Source organism: Phaethon aethereus (assembly GCF_964289735.1).
Source record: "Phaethon aethereus genome assembly, chromosome: 23".
In the NCBI taxonomy this organism is placed as follows: Eukaryota; Metazoa; Chordata; class Aves; order Phaethontiformes; family Phaethontidae; genus Phaethon; species Phaethon aethereus.
The window spans coordinates 962,107-983,128 of NC_138599.1; the positions used below are offsets into that span (position 1 = coordinate 962,107).

Sequence of the window (21,022 nt, forward strand, 5' to 3'; positions counted from 1 at the left end):
GCGCCCCGAGAATTTCTCATCTTTGCTTTGCAGGTTGCCCGCGCGGCTCCAGAGCCTGCGCACGCGGAGGGACGGCCTTCTCCATCACGCTGCTGGGAAACGAGGCGCCGCTGTCATCGGCGCGGGTGAGAACCCGGGCTGCCTGGCCCCTGCGAAGCCCGGTACCCGCATCGGCTGGGGAACCGGAGGAACCGGGAGGGAGAGGCGGGCTGCAGCGGGTGGCCGTCGCGCCGCTGTGCCGGGGGGAGAAGGGGCCGCCGCTGCTGGAGCCAGCGGAGACCGACTCGTGAGGCAGCCTCGGACTATTTCCAAGAGAGTGAGCGAGCTGCCTGCAGCGCCCGTCCCTCCCTTAATGCTTGCAGCTGCAAGACGGTGCGTTACAAAGAACCAGTGCACATAACCTCTCCTCCCCCCGAGGAAAAGTCGAGGCCAAACGCTCGGTACTGCCCTTCCTCTAACGTGGGGCAATTGCACAGGCCGTGCGGCCTTCTCGGAAAAGGGGTTTGTTGTGGTCCACAGCATTCACAAGCTGCATTTTGATACGGCTCTCCCCTGGGCTCACGCCCATGGATCCCCCCCCGGAGGCCTGACCCCCGTACAGCTCTGTCCCTACATCACCTCCATACCCGGGCGTCTACTGCCAAGCTCCCGTAAGACCTAAACCACCCCCTTTCTCCCGGTGCCCCGGAGGGCGAAGGGCAGGAAGGGCTTTTGCGAAAAGCCGCTCCATCACACGCGCCCGCAGGAATGGCAGGAGCCGCGGCGCAGCTCAGCGGTGGGTGCGCGGTGGGGTGCCGAGCGCATCCTGCAGCCCCCCGCCCGCAGGCTGCACGCGGGGGCCGTGGGCCCACCGCAGCACACGCGGCCTTTCCCCGTGAGCAGGGGGGCAGCCCTGGAGCTCCACGGCTCCGGGGCTCGCCAGCTTCCGTTCCAGCCTGTCCAAAAGAGCCGTCTCCACGCGGAGCACTACCGAAACGTTTATTGAGAAGAGTGTCGGGCGGCCAGGCTCCCCAGGACCCCTCCCCGCAGCTGACCGCGCCTCCGGGGAGAGGAGCGCGGCCTCGGGCAAAGGGGCAGCCAGCCTCTGCCCACCCGCCGGCCGCCGACGCTGCCATCCTGGGGCTCTCCCGTAGCACCTTGCGTGCCTCAAAGCGTTCGCGCGGAGACGCGGGCACTCGTTTCCTTGGGGGGAAGCGCATCCCCGCTGTGGCGCAGCCAGGGAGGTAAGGCCGGCTACGCGAACCCCGCACGCTCAGCGGCTGGAGGGAGGAAGAAGCCATCCGGCACCGGTCCCTGAACAAAGACCTGTGAGATCCGGGGGCTGGCTCACGCTGGCGAGGGGCTGGGCGCTGCCGGGGAGGGCTGCCTGCTCTCCCTCACGCTCCACCTTGGCCTTCGGCTTGCCGCTGGCTTCTGTCACCCCTTCTGCAGCCACCCCCAGCGCGCGGACCTGCCCCACAGCGCCGCCGAAACCCTCATCCGAGCAGGAGGGGGAACCGCGACCGGCTGCACGCAGGCCTGCTCTGACCGTATCCGCGGCACGGAAAAATAAACAGACGGGCATTTCTCTCCTTTAAAAGGCGCTTCCCAAACCTATCTGCAAACATGAGAGCAACTCCTGCTCCTCCCCGAGAGTGGCGTGACTGTACCGCGGGGCTCCCCTTTGCTCAGCCCTTGGGAGCAAACAGGGACCGCGGCCTCGCAGGTGCGGGCAGCTGCTGCCCGCCGGCGCGGCGGCGTGGCACACAGCCGTGCCGTGCCGGCTGAGCCTCGGCCGCGCCCAGAGGAGAGGGCTCCCTCGCCACGGGCACCCCGTGGCTTTCCTGCTCCTCGCTTCCATCCACATCAACCTCCACCGCATCGACGGGCAGCGCTAGCAGCCCCTCGCCCACCGAGCGTGCCGCAGTCCTGCCAGGAAGCACTCGCGACACCCCAGTCCGGACACGTCTATTTACAGGAGAAGAACGACAGACACAGGGCGAGGAGAGCTGCCTGCCAGCCGGCACGACCAGCCGCCGGCACAAGCTGCCACCTCCTGCGCGCTGCCGCGCCAGGGCTGGCTGGGGGCTCTGCCGGGACGCCGCCAGGCCACCTCCCCTGCGCTCGGCGAGGGCAGAGTCACTTTGCAGGCACTGTATTTTCAGAGGTTGGGGGCAGCGACAGATCCCTGGCTGCGCAGACAGTCCAGAGAGAGGCGGGGGATCTGCTGGTAGCATCGTGCCGTGGCGGCCGCCGAGGGCGGGGGCCCGCGCTGGCCGGAGATGCACAGCCCGGGCAAGCGTCCATCCCGGTCTTAGTCATTCTCGCTCTGCACGGGAGAGAGGGGAGGGCAAGGGTGAGGTGCCAGGGGCTGGGCTGGGGGGGACAGCCCCTCACCCGAGAAGCCTCCCTGCCCCAGCACAGCCCTGCCGGGCCCCTCACCTCCATTTTGCTGTATATCCAGCTGAGGAGCTTTGTCACGCGCGTGTAAACGCCCGGTTTGTTCTTCTGGCCACATCCTGTCCCCCAGCTGGTCACCCCGGCCACGTACCAGCGGCCGTTGTCCTCGCAGACCAGGGGCCCTCCGCTGTCTCCCTGGCACAGAGGGGCAGAGGGGTGAGGAGCCAGGAGACGCCCCTCCGCCAGTCCCCAGCCAGGGGACACCAGCGTGCGGGAAAGGCGGGCAGCCCTGCCGGTCCCGCGCCACCTTGCCGGGCGGGGACCGCGTGCCCCCGGCTCACCTGGCAGGCGTCTTTGCCTCCCTGCAGGTACCCGGCGCACATCATCCGCGGGGTCAGGTAGCCCTCGTACACCTTGTCGCTGTTGCAGATCTTGTAGTCGATCAGCTTCACCTCAGCCTCCCGCAGCTTTGGGGACGTGTTATCTGCAAGGCAGGAGGAGCCGTGGGGCAGGGTGGGCTTCGTCCCCCCACTGCCCCCGGGCCCCTCCGCGGCAGAGAGGGAGGAAGCTGGTATTTCTTGCAGGGCTCATTTCTGCAGAGCCGCGCAGCCGGGAGGGCAACCGCTGTGAGCCGCCCCTGCGGGAACGGCCCTCGGACACAGCGGCAAGAGCCACGCTTGCTGCATTCGCAGGCCGGGCCGCGGCACACGGGAGCTGCGGGTGGCGAGCCGGCGGCCTCCCTCACCTTCGTTCTCCCTGGTCTTCCCAAAGCCGGTGATGAAGCAGGACCTGCCAGTCTGGAATCGCTGGCCGTACATGGGGAGGCAGGCTGGGCGAACCTGGGCTGGAGGGAGGCACGATGAAAACCAGGCGAGGAGAGAGGAATGAGTCACCCAGGAGCAAAAGAGCCGCCGTAGTCACCAGCCCCGTGGCTAGGGAGGAGCGTGGCGTGCACGAAACGCTCCCCTCTGCGCCCACCCAGGCAGGGTCCCTGCCGGCCCCCCGCCGCACCGCCCACGCGGGGCACGGCGAGCAGCACGACGCCGGCTGCGCCGCTGAGCCCGCGGCTGCGTGCGCGCCGGGCCCCGCCAGGAGAGGACGGGCCAGTTCCCGGCCCCGGGACATGCGGGGAAAGCCGCGTGGCCGCAGCAGAGCGGGATGCTCCAGCTGGCAGCAGCCCCACGCAGCCCAGGGCTCCAAGGGGACCCGAGCTGTCTCTGGCTCCCGCCCATCCCCAGGCTCTCTCTGTCCCATCCCAGCACCAGCCCCGGCCAAATGGCAAGCTGAGAGGCCTCACCTGAGAGCGTCAGCGGCCTGGAGAGCTTCATGAGAGCGATGTCGTAGTCATCGTGATCGTCACTGTAGTTGGCGTTGATGATGACCTGGGAGACGGGGACGCCCTCTGCGCGCTGCTTCAGGTCCGAGACCCCACCGTACACCTTCCAGTCGTCGAGGATCTTCATGCTGTTCCTGGGCAGGGAGAGGTGGGGGCAGCGAGGAGTGAGGCGCAGGGCACGGGGCCGGGCTGAGCGCCGGCGCGAGGGCTGCCGGCCGCAGCCGGCGCCCCCGGGCTGCACGGCGGCACTGCGGGCAGCTGCCTGCGGCAGCACTCACATGAAGAAGCAGTGGGCTGCGGTGAGGACCCACTGCGCGTCGATGATGGTGCCGCCGCAGATGTGGATCGGCCCGTACTGCACGCTGACTTGCCAGGGCCATTTGCTCACGGAGGTTTCCTTTCCTCCGATGATCCGGCCAGAAATCCTCTGCCCACAGGCTGCAGGGGAGAGCGGGGCTGAGAGAAGGGCTCAGAGGGGAGGCAAGCCCGGTGGGGGTGTGCACAGCGCATCCCCACCACGTGCCGGCGGTGCCGGCGGTGCTCAGTACGTTCACAGGGGCCTGCGGAGACCATGGGGATGCAGCCTCCATGGGGGATGCAGTCTCCGTGGTTTTCTATTGCCCAGCAGGTTTGCTGGAAGACGCCCTGTGTGCCCAACCCCGTGCAAAGAACGGGGGCCGGCGCTCCCCAGCCTGCCTTTGGCCTCGCCCGCCCTTGGCCGGTGCCCTGCCAGCCAGCCCCTTACTTGTGCATCGGAGGGAGACGTACTTTCCCGTGAGACACTGTGAGCTGCAGGAGAGAAGAGGGAGAGGCAGCCTCAGCCCCGGCCCCGCGGCACCTGGGCAGGGGCAAGGCCGGGAGCCGACGCTGGCCGGTACCTGTTGAGGCTCTGCTGGATGGTCTCGCGCTCGTCGGTCACGGTGAGGCTCTTGCCGGAGACGTGCAGGGGGATGTATTCGGTTTGTGACGCACTGGGAGGGGAGAGAGGCGGTGAGGGTCCCTCCTCGCTGGGCGCTGGTCCCCGCCTTCCCAGAGAGGCTCTGCAGGCTAAGCCGGCGGGGGATGGACCGAAACGCCCAGAGCAGCGCCAGACACGCAGCCCGCCGGCAGAAAAGCCCAGCGCTGGGGGAGAGAGCACAGCGGGCCGTGCACCCGGCCAGGGCAGAGGGGCCAGAGCGACGCCTGGGGGCTGGCAGGGCCCCAGTGCCCGAGCAGGACAACCCGAGCCCCGGGGAATTACTTCTGAAATCCCAGCTGCCGGCAGGTCTTTCTGGAGAAGGAGTCGTCCCAGGCGCTGCTGCACACCGGCAGCCACTGGCTCTCAGTGCTGGAGTAGACGTGGAGCGAGGACTCGTCGGACACGAAGCGCACTGCGGGGACGGAGCAGGCGGGTCAGTGGTACCCGGCGCCCTGGGGACCCCCTCGCTCCCACCGCGCCCGGCTGCTGGTGCCTCACCGCAGCCCAGCTCGTCGCTCCTCTGGGAGCAGTCGACGATGCCGTCGCAGCGCACGGGGCCGTCCCTGCAGCTCTCGGCGGGCTCCTTGTACACGATGCCGGTCTGCGACCGCCAAAACATAACTGGAAGCAAGCGCACGCCATGGTGAGGCCGGGGCTGCCGGCAGGGGCTCGCCGTGGGCGAGGGTGCTGTGACCCCCCGGAGGGGAGTCCGGAGGGGGTCCGCCGCGCACAGGGGCGCTCCCAAGCCCCGGGCGCGGGCTGGGGTGCAGGGCTGCCCTTTGAGCCAGGACGGAAGAGCTGCAGGACGGAGGGCTGAAGGAGGACCGGCCAGCCCGGCGGCGCAGCTCCGCTGCTGCAAGCCTCTCCCAGCGCACCCACCGCGAGCTTGCTCCTGCCGAAGGATGCATTCAGCCCGCCGAATGCTTCCAGCTGCAGCAGCTGGATGCCACGGGGACTAAAGTGGTTCCCCCGCGGCCGTGCCGGCTGTGTTTGAGGGTCCTGCCGGGCCCGGGCGCCTCAGGGAGGGCGAGCGGGGGGCTGCGGGGTGCCCCGCCGCAGCAAGGCCCGCGGAAGGGGAGCGCGGCTGGCCTTTCCCCGCCATCCTGCTCTGCCTCTCCACCAGATGTCAGGAACGCTCAGGGAACGGGAAGCGCACATCCCTCCCAGCGCGGGTGTCCCCAGCCTCTGCTGGCCCCCAGCCCCTGTGAGGTCTCCCCCGGGGGGCCCAAGCCGGGACCCCACTCACACAGCAGGATGAGGGCGATGAGCAGCACGATGAGGACGGACGTGCAGAAGATGAGCGCGAGCCGTCGCTGGCTCATGCAGGGAGCTCTGAACATGGAGGATCCTGGCAGCAGGGCAGAGGCAGGGTCAGGGGAAGCGGCTGCCCCCCCCGGCGTCCCCGGACCCTGCTGCCCACCGGCCCGCACCAGGAGGTCCCTGGCTCCCCAGGGGACCCTCGAGATGTGGGGGAGCCGGGCCACGCACACCCCGCACCGCGCCGTGGCGTCCCTCCATCCCGCCATGGTCACGGTCGTCTCCCTCGCCCTCGGCACCCCTCACCCCGCCCAGGGAAACACCAGCCGGTGGCTGAGGCTTGTGCCAGCAGCGGGCACAGGGGCCCGTTCCTCGCCTCCCGCCATCCCTCCCCACCCGGGGTGGGGCTGGGGCCAGGGCGGCCAGAAACCGCCCTCGGCACCATCCTCTTACGTGTGCTCTCACAGGCGGTGCAGGGGGCCGGGGCCGGGCCCGACTCCGGGCTGTAGGGCTTGAAGCTGACGCCGAGGACGCTTTCTCGAGGCTGCGGAGGTCGGGCACCGAAGATGCTGCTGACTGTGGAGGCATGGAGGCCGGGAGGGACACTGCTGGGCGACGCCGTGGCCTGCAAGCGGAGACGACCGTTACTGGCAGCGACCGTCGCCCGCTGCAGAGCCCCCGTGGCTGCCACCCCCCCGCCCGAGCAGCTGCGAAGGCACAGGCGGCGCGGAGCCGAGCTCCCCGCCACGGCCGGCCATTGCCGCTGGTGGCTATTCCTCCCCGGGACCGTGAACTGCAGAGAGAGCTGCTGCTGCGGTGCCTCTCTCTGTACCGCGAAGCCTGGCCGGGACGGCTGAAACCCTCTTTGTTGCAGAGCTTTTCCCCTTCGGGGGGGTGCTGGCCAAATTTCCCAAACCGATCGCCTCGATGGGTGCAATCAACTGGGTATCTGGCATCGGGACAGTCACGCTGTGGCCCAGTTCCACGAGGCTAGTGCCCCAATTTATGCATCTATCCTTAATTAGCCATTTGAAAAATACAGTGCAATTTCCAGCTGTTATTTAGTAATACTTAATAATCAGTGTTTTCCAAGCCCTGAAACGTCCTGCACCCTGGAATGCTGTTCTGCAGTTGTGTCACTCCTGATCCATGAATTTGCCAAAGAATATGTATTTGTTTCCTTTCCTCAAGATACACTCTTCCAAACTCTCCGTCGGCTTCCATCAGCTACAGAAGCGAGAGCCTCTCGTTTTCCCCCAGAGAGGACCTGTGTACAAAGCCCGCAATAAACGCCGACCATTTTTGTAAATTTGTAAAATCCACCATTTGTAAAATCTCAGCTACGTCTCTGGCGGTAAGAGCCGGCTGCGTGCCTTACGGTACCGCAAGGGCATCGCCAGCCAGCACGCGGCAGCGGCACCCGGCCTGGGCTCCGCTCTCGGCAGGTGCTTCCCACGCTGCCTCGCTCCTCCTGCCCGCCGCCTCCCGGCGCTGCTCCCCGCGCCACGCAGCCGTGACCGACCGCGGCGGCGGCAGCGGGCTGCTCGAGGGAAGCCGGTCAAACCGTTGCCAGTCGGATTTGGACCGTGTCCGTCCCTACAGCCAATGTCGCTGCTGTCCCGCAGAAGGGGCACCCAGGGGATTTTTGGCCCTGCAGCCACTGGAGATCACGTTTCCCCATAACCAGAAAACGTCCCCTTCCCTGCCAAGCTGGCAGGAAGCACCTGGGCTGGTGCACGGCTCTGGGCACGGGCAGAGGGGACGGGGGCTGTGGGCAGAGCAGGAGGAGCGGCAGGAGCCGCTGCCGAGTCGCCTCTTTCCAGCTGGATTTTCTCTACCCTCATGTTTCCTGCTGGGAATCAAGGGCCCTAATGAGCACGTCGGGAGCCTGCTCAGGCTCATGCTTTGTCAATATGGCTGTGCCCTTTCTCGCAACACGGTGGCGTAACTTCCTGGGCATTATCCCGTGAGTCACGCGCCCCGGCGTGGCCACGCGTGCCGCGCTCCCCGCGCGCGGTCTGCTCAGCCCCGACCGAACGTCGCGGGGGACGCGCCAGCTCTTGAACCGTGCCTTAGGAACTGCTGGCAGGCCAGGCGCAGCCGCCGCAGAGCCCTGGCCAGCAGCGAGGCGCAGAGGGCCACCCCGGGGCACAGGGTCTCAGCCCTCCTCCCGCCAAGCCCTCGGCACAGGCACCGCCAACATCTCCCGGCCACCCACGGCATCACCCACCCCTTCTCACCCCTGCCCCACCAGACACCGATAACAAGCCCGAATTTGCTCAGCCCGCAGCCGAAGGCCAGTTTTCCCCGCGCCTGAATTTCACAGCGGCACGTGGGCAAGCCCGGAACAGCTGTGCCGCAGGCTTGCCTTCTCATGAGCTCTCCCAAAGGTGCCGGCGAGCCCGGGAGACCCCTCCGTGTGCTCTGTGGGGCTGGGCACGGCAGCCGGCAGGGCTGGAGACCGCCCCGGCAGCGTCCTCCCCTGACGAGTCTGAGCAGTCACGGCGATGGGATGCAAGTTCTCGCAGCGAGCAGCATGCGCCCGCACCCCAAAACGTCCCTGGGTACCCTTGGCGCCCGTTGTTAAAAAGCGTACGGCATCAGCAAGAGAGCCAGAGCTGCAGCGCGTCCCGCACCGCCGCTCAGGTGCTGGGAAGCCTTCCTAGGAAAAGAGCTTCTCCTATCTACGTGTGAATGGGGCGTCTGTAAATACCCAGGCGGTATCATTTACGTTGGCATTTGTATGCTATCTCGGCACGTCTGATATTTCGCGTGCCTCATCCTGCTGCAAGCGTAACCCTTCGGTTGTCGGATCAGCAGGATTACAATGCTGCTAAGGACAAACCCCGCCATCGTACTAGGAAACACAGCCAGTGTTTTCTTCACCGGTACGCCAGCGATGCCGGATGCTAATGCGTTTCCATCTCCAGTGTACAAACATCTCAGATTAACACACAAGTACACCGTAGGTTAAATTGCTCTTATTACTCCTTAGCAGGAAACACAGGCCCTTTCTTACGCTTGGGTGGAGTATTAGCTACTTATTTCCTTAAAAGTCTAAAGTCCAAGCTTTATTTTGTTTAGGTCCATCGCAGAAGCTAACAAAACTTTTACCATGGGTGCCCGGTAACCAGCATAACTGGTTGCTGTTGTACAGCCGCCGGTGCGGAGGACAAACAGCAGCGGCTTTAGAAGGTATTTCTGCCGAGGAGCGTGCATTACGCCAGCGAGTGAGCTGCGACTCCTGCCCACAAAACCTTTACTCATCCCTTGCTGGCTTTTGAGTAAAAGTCAGACCCGGAGCCATGCCTATCTCACACGCGTGGCTGCGGTTTGAGCCCTTTTCCTGACGTCCTCTCTGCAAAGGTTCCACCGGCCGCGAGAGCGTCGAGCGCTGCTGCAGGCTGCAGCCGGAATGGCCGGCGTGGGGAGGGGGAGCGCAACCGGCTCCTTCCCGTGGCGGGGGAGCCACCCGGGACGTCCGGGGAACGAGCGGACGGTGCCCGCCTGCAACGCGAGCCCTTTGCCAAACCTCCCGCGAGCACAAACACTGCCTCGCTCTGCTCTGCGGCGTTCAGCAGAGCTGGGGAAAGCGCCGACACCGCAGGCAGCGGCACCGGAGAAGGCCATCCCCTTTGCACCCCGAGCTGCCTCGTGCACGGACCTCCGGCTGTGCCCCCTGCCGCAGCGGGAAGGCCACCAAACCCACGCCAACAGAGGGCAAACACCGGGGGAAAGGCGGGCCGGGTTCCGGGCTCAGGATCCATGCGGGACGGGGAGGGCAGGCAGGGAAACCAGCCAGCAGTCACCCGCAGTTTCGGAGTGGGAGGGAGAGCAGAAGAAGCTGGGAACACCTGGGGTGTTGCAACCGGACCCGGGGCCCGGCCGTGTCCCAGGGGAGCAGAAGGGCACGGCAGCTGCCCAAAATTTGGAGCATCAAGAGGGGAGGGAAGCGGCCTGGCTTAAATCAGTTGCAAGGAGCTGCCTAAATGGGTGCTGATCTCTCCCAGCTGAGCTCGGCAGCCCCCGCCGCCCCAGCCCTCTCTGCGGCTCACGGCCCGCTGTCGGGGGCCGGGAACCGGCCCCTTCAGCCGGCTGCGGAGCGCTGCTCGCGCAGGGCAGACGAGCTCGGCGAGCACACAACGGCGCCTTTGTCCTCGCGCGCACCCGGGACAAAACCCTCCCGAGCCTGTCAGAGCCCCCGTCGCCTCCCGCCGCAGCCGTCCCGCTCGAGCGCCGCAGCTGCGCGCTGCCGCCCTGGGAGGGCGCGGACCCCAGGCCGAGCCGCGGCCCCCGGCTGCTGACGGCGTGGGGCTGGGCAGGGCCGCTGGGGCCACGACTCCCGGGGGCTGCGGGAGGACGCTGCCGAGCCCCGGGTGCCGCAGAGGGGCGACGCGCGGGGAGGCGACGTCCCAGAGCACGCAAGGGCCCTTTGGCAAGCGCGGATGACGAGCCGTGTCGCTCGAGCCAGCCCGAGCTGGCCAGGGACAGGCTGCCCTCCGGCCGGGGCGAGCAGCCCTTCAGGCAGAGATCAGACAGTGTTCCAGGGGGTGAGCAATCGCTGCTCACCCCGCTCCACGGACGGGCGAACGGCGGCACGGAAGGATGCAGCGACTCCTGCAGTCGCCGAGCCGAGGGTGGCACCTGGGACTCCTGACGGCCCGTTTAATCCACGCGACGAAGCCCAGCTGGCCCGGGGGGGCTGCCCGATATTGGGTAGTTGTCTCCATACGCGGGCATCCCAATTCCTGCCCCGCTCTCACCAAGACGCGGTGCCGCTGCCTGCTTTCGGGGCCACCTAGAGCCGGGATCACCCTGCAACATGGTGCTGGGTCCCTCGGGACCAGGGTCTGGCCCGAGCCTGCTCCGCTCCCGGCTGCCTCTGACGCACCCGCACACAAAGGGGCAGGAAAACGGTGGCTTTTACAGCTGGCCCTGCCTCCCCTCGAGCCCCATCCACCCCGTCACTGCCGGCTTTGCACGTTCCGGACGTCGCTGGCACAGCCGGCAGCGCTCGGCACAGTAATTACCCGCTGCCTCACCCGGGCGGGCTGAGCCCAGTGCCCAGCCGGGGATGGATGTTTTCCTCATGACAGGATGCTCGGCAAGGCCCCATGGCCGAGACTGGGCAGGCCCCGGCCACCCAGCCCGAAAAGAGCCTGGAGAGCGGGCGAGGGAGAGCAGCAGGGGCTGGGGCCACCAGCGTGCTGCCACTGCTACCGGGGTGCTGGTGGGAGGTGCCAGAGGCCTCAGGAACGTGCAGCCCCATGGGTGCCAAGCGGCACCGGCCCCCACCGGCAGTGTCAACCCACCCCGCCAGCCGGTCCCCCCCGGCTCGCAAAGCTGCTGGCGCAGTGGATCCCTCCAGCATGGAAAAGCAGTGGTGCCGGGGGTGCCTGACGCCGCCTCTGCCGGCACGGGGCCGACACCAGGGACGCTGGCGGCAGTCCTCCTCCCTCTGCGTGCCGAGGGGGTGCCGGAGGCAGCGGCCCCACAGGCAGCTCGCCCCGGGTCCTCCTCCCCGCCGGCAGCACCAGGCTGCCGCGAAGGCAACGCCCCAGAGAGCAGGACGGCGAAACCAGGCCCTCCACCAAACCCGGAGGAAAGCGAGTCCATACGGCCAGAGTACTCCCAGCCGGCTCAGAGCTGGAGGAGCTCCTGCACCTTACCGGAGAGGTTTTCCCGTCCATCGGCCGCTGCAGGGCTGGGCTGGGCTCACAGCTCCGGCACAGCCATCCTTCGCTGCGCAGCGCGGTGCAGAGCGAAGTCAGGTCCGCGGGGACAGGGCAGAATCTGTTTGGCGAGCGGGCTCTACGTCAGTGCCAGCGCCGGGCGCGGAGGGAAACCAGTCCGACCTGCCGCCCAGCTCCACCGCTGCCTGTTTCCCAACTGCTCCAGGCACAGCATGCAAAATACCTGCCTCTGCTGCCGGTCGCCCCAGCCAGGCGCTGGGGAGCGCTGGGCAGGAGCAGCAGGAGCCTCGGCTGCGGCCGAAGGTCTGGGAGCAGACGAGGTCCGGCCCTGGGGGACAGTGGCATCCCGGACACCCGGGGGTTCCTCACCTCTCTCCTGGCTGCCCGCCCAAGTGCCCCCCTCTCTGCCGGTGCCCGCCACGCGCTCGCCCGCACCTCTGCTGCCCCAGCGAGGGCTGCGAGCGCCAGCTGAGCACGGGAGAGGAGGGGATGCGCAGCCGCGTCCAACCGGAGACCGAGAAGTCCAGAACGCCTTGTTTCCAGTGAAATGAGAGATCGTTTCCCTCTAGTTTCTCTAGCTGCTCTTTCACTCCTTTGCTGATGGAATTGTGCGAGGAGAAAGCAGCGGTCTCCCGCTTCCTCTGTGGGCGTGAGCTAGGAGACGCTTTGCTTAACCCAGAACTCACACCTGGGAGAAACGGCTAAAATTATCCAGATTAAAAGGAAAAAAAGCTCAGCTCCATCGTGCGCTTTCTGACGCCGGGATCTGCGGCTCGCAGTGCCGTGTGCCCCGCTCGCCCCTGGCTGCCGGAGCAGCGGCTGCGGGGCGGATGAAGGAGGCTGGTGGGGAGCCTGTGCCTGCACTCCTTGCTGGCCGGGGCCGCACCACGGTCTCTGCTCGGCACGGCACGGCAGCGAGGCGAGCTGCTTTCCCAGAGGTGCAGCCCGTGCCTCATGTAACCGGGAGGCTCCCAGCTTCAGCCGGTGTGTGGACGAGCAGCCCGGGGGATAAGAGGTTATGGCGAGAGGGCTGGCGCCGGGCGGTGCGAGGCTCGGCAGGGAGGAGGGCACCCTCTCCGGCGGCCCGGTCCCGGCAGGCTCCGTCTGGCGGTGTGGTGCCTCCCGTGAGCCCCAGCCCGACACTCTATTTTCCAGGCACATTTCTCCCGGCATTATTCATAGCATAAGTCCCTTATTCATTGGGCTCCCCACCCACACCGGCTCATCGGAAGGGCAGGAGACAAGCAGGGCCATCCAAGCTTGGAGGAAACCTGCTTCCAAGCCCCCTTGACTTCAAGGCCGAAAAGCCCGGGAGGGACCCCGCTGTCCGTGCCTCCGAGGGCTCTGCCCCGCTGGGGTGCAGGGAGGCAGGGGCTGGCCAAGCACCCGCTGCGTCCCCGGACAGCCCTGAGCTGGCCTTGCCCTTGTGCCTGCGCGAGGCGCCGCGTCCTCTTCGTGAAAAGGGGTTCTCAGAAAGCAGCTCCAGGAATGATTGTTTGCTGGTGTTTCTGCAAAGCCACCCACGGAAAACAAGCTACGGAGAACCGTGTGCCTGGGCTCGACGCCGGCAACCTGACGTTAAACGTCGCGTGCGCAACGCCTCCCGGGTGAAATCCTTGCGTTTTCTTGCTGGTAACCGCTCCCGTGAGCCCTGCTGCACCCTCCTGCCCTCCCAGCTAGCAAAGCGAGGTGCTAAGAGCACGCGCAGCCGGAGCCGGCACCGCCAGCCCCGGAGAGCCCGGCGGCTCCTCCGCTCTCTGCTCCGACCTCCAGGCGTGAGGGAACTGGGGAGGGCTGAGGGTAACTCTGCTCTTCCAGGCGAGGCGCTTTGTCCCGCGGCAGGGCTGCGGCCGCACAGAACCGGCCCCCCGGCTGCGGCCCGCGCCCTGACGCAGTGTCGCTGCCCGAGCCTGCCCCTCCGCCCTGGGCCGAGCCCCCCGCGGTCCGCAGTGGCGGAGGGCAGGGAAAAGCAGGGACCAGCCCCGCCGGGCGTTCTGCGGGCTAGGCTTCTCCGCGGTGGTGTCACCCTGCCGGCCGACACAGCGGCCCGCAAGGGGGTACTTCAGGGTCAGCCACATCACCCGCGGGGCTCGGGGGCCACTGGGGACCCCAGCCCCGCTCCAGCCTCGCCCGTGCCGAAGGTGGTGGCCTTCCCGATGCTGCGGCAACCTCGGCGCCAGGATGCGGGCGCCTGGTGGGAGGTGGGAGGACGGTGCCGAGGACGTGCTTCGCCCAGCAGCCTGCCCCGCGGACGAGGCGGCCCCTTGGCTGGGTGGGTGCCCGGGGCTAGCGGCTGGCAGGACGGTCCCGGTGGAAGCCGGGCTCGGGGCTGGGGCGGCTGCAGCTTCCAGCCCTCGCTGCCCCTGAGAGGAGCTGCAGAGGCTCTGGGGAAAGACCTGCTGTGCAGTTCTGACTCAGGTGGTTTCCAGGTTATTAAAAACACGGCTATTCCTATTCCAAGATTAGTCAATTGTTTTGAAGATGAAAAGGAAACTTGGCAGCGTTCTCGAGGGCTGGTTTGACCCCGTGAACTCAAGACCTCTTCTGCTGACACCGAAAACGCGGGGCTGCTCTTTTCTGTGACGCTTTGGCTTTAACACGGGGCTTCGGGCGGTCAGCCACGCCTGATGCGAAGCTCGCCCGTGGCTATCGCTGGGTCCCTGCCTGTGCCGGGGTGCCCGGGCATGGCACATGGCCGCGGGACGGGGCTGCGTGCCGGGCAGGGGCGGCTGTGCCCGCCTGCCTCGGGCTGGGCTGAGCGCTGCCCTCCTCGCCCTGCGAGACAGCGGCTCCCTCCCGGGCCCCTCGCAGCAGAGCTGGTGGCTGCAAGGGCAGCACAGAGACATGAATTCTGCAGCCTCGAGGATGCCAAGCGACGTTTCATGGAGGAAGAGGGGAAAGCAAGAGAAGACAGGGATCCTGGGCAGCGTCTGCACCGCGAGCCGCGGTGCGGGCACACTGCCGCGCTGTGCCGGCACCGGCTCCTCCGGCGGCGCCTGGCAGTGCCCGCTCCCGTGCAGCGGCTCGGGTGCCAGCACAAGCACCGCGGCGTGGCTGTGCCGCTCACGATCTGAGCGTTCGGCAGAACTGTCATTTCTCCTCCGCCTGTTTCGTTTTCCCCTAAATTGCCAACCATTTCTCCCAAAGCCCCTGAATCGCCTCACCTGCAGGACCGGCCCCGTCTTGTCTTTTCTACATGGCTCCCTCCTTCCTCATTTTTGGTCCCGTTGCTTTCAATTTTCATTTTTTTACACAAAACACGACCTGTGGCTTTGTGTGCGATGGGCTGCGCTTCATCTCAGGACTCCTAAATTCAGTGGCTGCCAGATCTGAGTCACGAGCTGATGGCAGAGCGACGGGACATCAGCTGCTCCCCCAAAGAGGGGAGAATAAAGCCAAGCCGGGGTGGGGATCTGCTGCCGGAGCCGTGCCCGCCGCCAATCCCTATGGCTGGCCCTCAGCAAAGGAACGGCCGTTGGCGAGGGAGAGCCTCTCCCCGCCGCCGGGCACCCGGTGCCGCCACCCCACGCCCGTATTCCCCAGGGCCCCGGCGGAGCGCAGCCGCAGCCTGCGTGTCCCCGGGCGCCACGAGAGCCAGGCATGCCGCCGTGCCGTGCCCGAGGTCCTGCCGCCAGGCACCGCCGGACCCACCCTGCAGCTGACAGAGCTGCTGGTGCTCCGGCAAGGCTGCGAGTTCGTGGAAGCCGTGGGCTTTAACAGGAAGGACGAGTCAGGGGAAAAAGCAGAAATCTCTCACTTCGGGCATTTAAGATGGCTTTCTGAGGAGCCACTTTGCTGTGGCAAAGGTCCCAGGTCTTGCGCCCCTGCGCCCGCCGAGCCGTGGGCTGCTCTGAAGCTTTTTCAGGCCGTCCAGAACACTCTCGGTCTCTCTTGCTCTTTTTATCTGCGTCCTTTCCACTAATTCCCCCGTGGGAAATTCCTCCTCTGGAGACGAATCGCCCTCCATCACGTGAGGGCCCCTGGGTTTGCAGAAGCCCCAGGGAAGCCCTCAAGCAAGCTCCGCTGTAATTCAGCCTGCCAGAAGGCAAAGCCGAAGACTCGCACCTGAGGCCGGTGCCACCAGACAGGCAGGACATCGCCGTGGCGCCGGAGCCCCGCAGCCACGCGCACCGCGTCCGGACCGGGGCCCCCTCAGGTGCGGTGGCACCCGACTTCGGAGCTTGCCCCGCCACCCATGCACACGATGGTTGCAGGGCATGCAATAGCACAGAGCTTGGCACTCGGCCCCAGCAAGAGGGAACAGGCTGAGCCCAAAGGGAGGGAAAGCAAGAACCCCCTCCCGGGGCTCCAGGGCTGGCTGTGATCCGGCCGGCTTTAGCCGCTGGCAGGACAGGGCGTTGGCCCAAGGGGACGCTGCTGGGCGGGTGCCATGCTCAGTAAAATCCCTGTGACGGGCCATCCTGGGTGCTCACCCCTGTGCTGTGCTTTTACCGCCTCATTTAATAACGAGGCAGCAAGGGCAGACACATGATTTACTCCTGTTTTCCCTTTGTCAGCAACGTAGCCTTTTGTTCAGAAAAGCCCCTGAAAAGCTCTTCGTTAAGGCTGCTGGTAGGAAATGCCCAGCCTGGGTTGAGAGAGGAGCCGTGGGTGAGTGGGTGGACAGTAAAAAAAAAATAAAAGTGGAAGTCGCTACACAGCTACTTTCCTCCCGCCGCGCTAACGCCTCCGAGACGTCACTGAGCCGGCCTCCAGAGGAAAAACGAGCGCTCGGCAGCTCGCCGCAGCAGAGCTCGGCCCCCCGCTCGCCCAGCCCGGCGCCCACAGGGGATGCTGAGCCGGCATGGCCCCCTCCGCCACAGCCTTGGCACTGTGCGTGGCACTGCTCCTCGCCCGGCGGATGGACGGTGAGTCTCTCTTCCCCACGCCGTGGCCTTCAGCCCCTCCCGCTCGCTGTGTCTGAGCCCCACGGCTCCCGGCAGGCTGCTCGGCTCCCCTCCGCGCCCGAGATCCCGGCACCGCAACGGGGACCGGGACGGGGGAAGGCACGCGGGGAGCGGCTGTGGTCGGGAGCTGCAGCTCGGACACCGCTGCTGCCTGCTCGGGGCTCGGGCCGGCGGTGCCCGCAGGCTCCCGCCTGCTTGGAGCGGGACACGGCCGGGGCTCCCTGCTCGCCCCTCGCCTTTCTTCGCTGTTCGGGAGCCCGAAGGCTGCGTTGGTCCAGAGGCACCAACCTCGCTTATCTCCGCCGGCATGGGCCGCGGTGCCTCATATGGCGGTGAAACGCTGCGGTCGCTAGCGCGGTGCTCTGCTGACAGCCGTCCTCCCGGGCAGCGGCGCGGCTCAGCGTCCGCCGGCAGACAGCAGCTGCTGAGGAAACCAGCAGAGAAAGGGTGACGGATGTTATCTGGCGCTGCTTTGCTGCCAGGTGACAATACTGAAACCCAGGCAGGAGGTGTGAAAAAGTCTGTTTCTTCCAGACAGCAGATAAGCAAAACAGGAAAGCCGAATCCAAACAAAGCTGCTAGTAAATGGCGGGGGCGGTCAGCCACGCAAATACAGCAGGCTCCTTTCTTGGGCCAGAAAAGCACCCAGATCCTCTCGGCGGGGCTGAGCTAGGCTGTCCCCAGAAGACAGAGGAAGGGAAAAAGTGGGGGGGGACGGGGATGGGACGAGCAAACACCGTGTCTTGGAAGTGGGACAAGCCTGAGCAAATCCTTGAGCGAGGGCTGAGCCTGCAGCTTTTTGGGTGCGTGGTCAGCTTTGGGGGGTGAAGCTCCAGGCCGGCCATCGAGGAGGCAATCGCAAGGAGCTCTGCCCAGCTCCTGCGGGCACCAGCGGGACGGGACGCCGTGCCGCCTCGCCTAACGCTCTCCTTCGGTCCCGCAGGTGAGAAGCTGGCGAGCCCCACGCGCGTGCGCTTCGCTGCGGAGACAGCGCATCACCTGCTGCGGTGGGAGCCGGGACGCAACCCCCCCAGGGACGTCCGCTACGAAGTGGAGCACAAAGTGTGAGTACGGCGGTGGGGGCGCAAGCGGGGTCGGCCCCTGCCCGGGCTCCGATACCGACAGCGGTGACAACTGGGTCCCTGGCACCTGCCTGCACCGCTCTCACCCCGGGCGCTTCTCCCCACAGCTATGGCATGAATTTCCCCTGGATAGCCATCTCAAACTGCAGGAAGATCTCGGGGCACTCCTGCGACCTCACGTACTACACCCTGGATCCTGCCCTGCGCTACTACGCGCGGGTCAGGGCCGTGTCTGGAAACCGCACGTCCCCGTGGCAAAGGACCAACTCTTTCTCCCCGCAAGAAGGTAGGTCGGGTGCCTGCCTCCACCCTGCGGCCGCGGGCAGGAGGCTTCAAGGATGGCAGAGGTCAGGGTGCCAAACTGCTGGCGAAGAACTTTGGGACAGATGAGAGCAGGGATGTCCCTCTCTTCACACCTTCCCGGAGGGCAGCCGGGCTGCGGGATGGGATGGGGCAAACCTAGGACGCGCAGCGCCGGCGGCGAGGAACGGTCGCCGCTCAGCCCACTGCTGCAAAGGCTCTTGTTGCCACAAAGAGCAGAAAACCCTAACGTGCCCGTCCAACTGACTTGTCTCCAGCCAGCCTGCGCCTGTCGGGCCAGAGCATCTCCGTCTCGGGCAACACCATCCACGTGCAGCTGCAGCTGCTCCTCCGGGCCGGGAACCTCACCGTGAAATACGACGACATACAGAAGCACACGAGGCGATACCGGGTGCACGTCAGGAGGGCACAGGACAACCAGACGGTGAGATGCGTTGCTGGTCCCTTGCTGCCCCCATCTGCCACACGCGCTGCCATTTTTAAAGTCCGGTCTTCTGTAAAACTTAGTATGGAGATTTCTCACAGCCACAACATCGCGGAGAGATTTCTCTATGCGTTTTATTGCGGTAGGTTCCCCAGCTCTTGGGATTTTGGGTCCAGCTGCTGTCAGCCGCCCTGCTAAGTGCCCTGGGGACTTTCCCCAGGGGACAGCAGAGGAGGAGGAGGGAGGAAGGCACGGGGCCCAGCACGCCCGCAGGCGCAGGGGGGCTCTCGGGTACCAGCCCGCGCTCTGGTCGTTGCAGTATGAAGTGGTGGAGACCACCCCGGAGTTCAACATCAGCAACCTCTTCTGGGACACGGAGTACTGCATCAGCGTGGAGCCCGACGTGGCCAGCCGGCACACCCGCGCCACGCGCACCGACGAGCAGTGCGTCACCATCAGCGAGAAAGACTGTAAGCAGCGGGGGAGGCAGGGAAGGGGAGGCCTTGCGGGACGCGGATCCTCCTCAGCCTCCTGGCCCTGGGGGCGCGGGGGTCCACACCAGGGCGGCCGCTCCGTGCCCCCACTGCAGGACCTTTGTGCTACGTGCACTGAGGACTCCGCCTTCCCCCCCTCACCTGGGCACGTCCTCTCTTGCAGGGAGCACAGACCTCGTCCTGAGCATCGTCAGCTCCTCCGTCGTCACCGTGTTGCTCTTGGGCCTCCTGGGGGCTCTGCTGGTGTGCGTCTACATAAAGAAGCCCGTGAGGCCGCCGTCTGTCCTGGTAAGGCAGCCGGGCACGCGGCACCCTTTGCGGCCGGCGCGGGTGGGAGAGGCAGGGAACGAGCAGGGACGAAGCACGGCCCACTCACCTCTTTTCTCTCCCTCCCAGAAGTCTTTCATGAAGCAGAGCTCGCTCTGGCTGGAGCAGGAGTCCTCGTCCTCGGGCAGCCCGGACGCAGACCCCGTGCAGCAGCTGTTCCTGTGCCAGAAGGAGCCGCAGCAGGACAGTGGCCCCGACGGCAGCGCCGGCACAGCCCAGCTGCCCCTGGAGAAGGGCTGGAGGCTCCCAGCACGGCCCGAGGACCGGGTGCGCCTGCTGGGGCCGGGGGCCACGGGGCGCGGGGACAGCAGCTGCACCAGCACCGACAGCGGCATTTGCCTGCGCACCTCCCACTCCGAACCGAGCGGCTCCTCAAGCCCCAGGCCCCAGGGCTACCAGCGGCAGCTGCCCGCCGGCAACGACAGCGGCGTGGGCTTGGAGGGCACCTGCCCTCGCCCCACGTGCTCCTCCGGCGGCAGGACCAGCAGCCCCGCGGAGGCCAGGCAGTCCCGCGGAGGGGAGCTCGGCCTCTCCCCCGCCGCCAGCCGGGACAGCCAGCAAGACGTGGCGTTCCGTGGGTACCTGCAGCAGTCCAAGGGCACGGTGGAGCCAAGGCAGGGCTCAGCCGAGGGGGTGCCCTTCTCGGGCTGCGCGGGACCCCCGCAGGGCCGGGGCAGCACGGGCGCCGTGCTGGACCCGGAGTGCTCCGAGCCGGCTGTGGCCAAAGGGTATTTGAAGCAGTGCTCTCCCGAGCACCCCCGCAGCCACGCACAGGACCTTGCTCCATGGGGCACCCCTCGGGAGCCCGCTGGCCGGGACTTTTCCAGCCACGTGGGGCCTCGAGCACCCACTCCGCTGAGCTACGGGGCTCCGGGTGCTCCCTTGGCCTCCAAAGCCAGCCCCGAGCTCCTGAAAGCTCCTTTCGACCTGAGCATCTTCACCACTGACCTCCTGGGGACGCTGCCCCTCATCTCCAGCCTCAGCACCGACGAGTGGCTCACGCCGCAGATCAGCCCCCTGAGCCTGCTCAACGGGGACAGCAAGGACAGCCGCCTGTGAGCCGTCCCCGTACTGCGGCGCGGGCGCCGCCGGCCCTGCGCGCCGGCCCAACTACCTCTTCTAGCCACTGCCCCCGGGGAGCAGCTACTCCGATAAGCTACCGCCGACTCCTGAATGTTATCGCATCAAACTGAGCGGTGCCCCGGCCAAGAGAAGCACCGGCTTAGCTACTTCTGGAGCTGCTTTGGCCCCGGCACTGCTGCGGCCGGTCCCCGGCGCAGAGCTAACGGGACGTGGGGACGGGCTGCGCCGGGCGGGCTCGCCCCCACCGCTGCTGGCCGCCGAGCCCAAGGATACACACCAGGACGTTTCCAAAGGGCGATCCTGCCTCGTCTGCCCTCCCCAGCAGCCCAGCGCGGGGCTCGCAGCCGCCGGGCTCAGGGCCACCCTTGGGGCCGGCACCAGCCCCGCGCTTCCCCTCCCCACTTTCCTCTTTCACGGGTGAGCACCGGGCTCCTCCAGCTGATGTCCACGCCGCAACGCCGTCTGAACCTTTCACACCGCAGACGACAGTGGAGAGCAGCCTGACGTCAGCCATCCGGCTGCCGGGAGCGCGGAGCTCCCACGCTGGCTGGCCTCACTTGGAGGGAGTGAGGGACTTTCCTGACCCTACAGAGACCCCTCAGCATTCGGCCCCTCTGGCAGAGGGGTGCTGGCTACCTCTGGCAGGGTGCAGGATGCGTGCAGCAGCTGCCACACGAGCCCAGTATGAGCCAGGGCGGCCCTGCCCACACTATGGTCCATGTTCTGCCACTATTGCAATACAGACATTATTTATTCTATTT

General features: G+C 66.7%; 2 protein-coding genes across 2 annotated transcripts; one reads left to right on the top strand and one right to left on the bottom strand.

Moving 5' to 3' along the window:
- Positions 1-2,293: 2,293 nt before the first annotated feature.
- On the bottom strand, positions 2,294-11,620 carry TMPRSS13 (transmembrane serine protease 13; the record flags this gene model as incomplete). Its single annotated transcript, XM_082009931.1, has 13 exons — positions 2,294-2,308; positions 2,422-2,574; positions 2,721-2,863; positions 3,125-3,223; positions 3,677-3,849; positions 3,994-4,153; positions 4,461-4,504; positions 4,594-4,686; positions 4,956-5,085; positions 5,172-5,294; positions 5,920-6,021; positions 6,384-6,555; positions 11,600-11,620. The coding sequence occupies 13 exons, from the start codon at positions 11,618-11,620 to the stop codon at positions 2,294-2,296; spliced, it is 1,428 nt and encodes a 475-aa protein (XP_081866057.1).
- Positions 11,621-16,070: 4,450 nt separating this feature from the next.
- IL10RA (interleukin 10 receptor subunit alpha) lies at positions 16,071-20,275 on the top strand. The gene is made up of 7 exons (XM_082010017.1): positions 16,071-16,491; positions 17,474-17,594; positions 17,720-17,898; positions 18,191-18,357; positions 18,677-18,827; positions 19,015-19,139; positions 19,248-20,275. The coding sequence occupies exons 1-7, from the start codon at positions 16,428-16,430 to the stop codon at positions 20,235-20,237; spliced, it is 1,797 nt and encodes a 598-aa protein (XP_081866143.1). The 5' UTR covers positions 16,071-16,427; the 3' UTR covers positions 20,238-20,275.
- Positions 20,276-21,022: the final 747 nt, after the last annotated feature.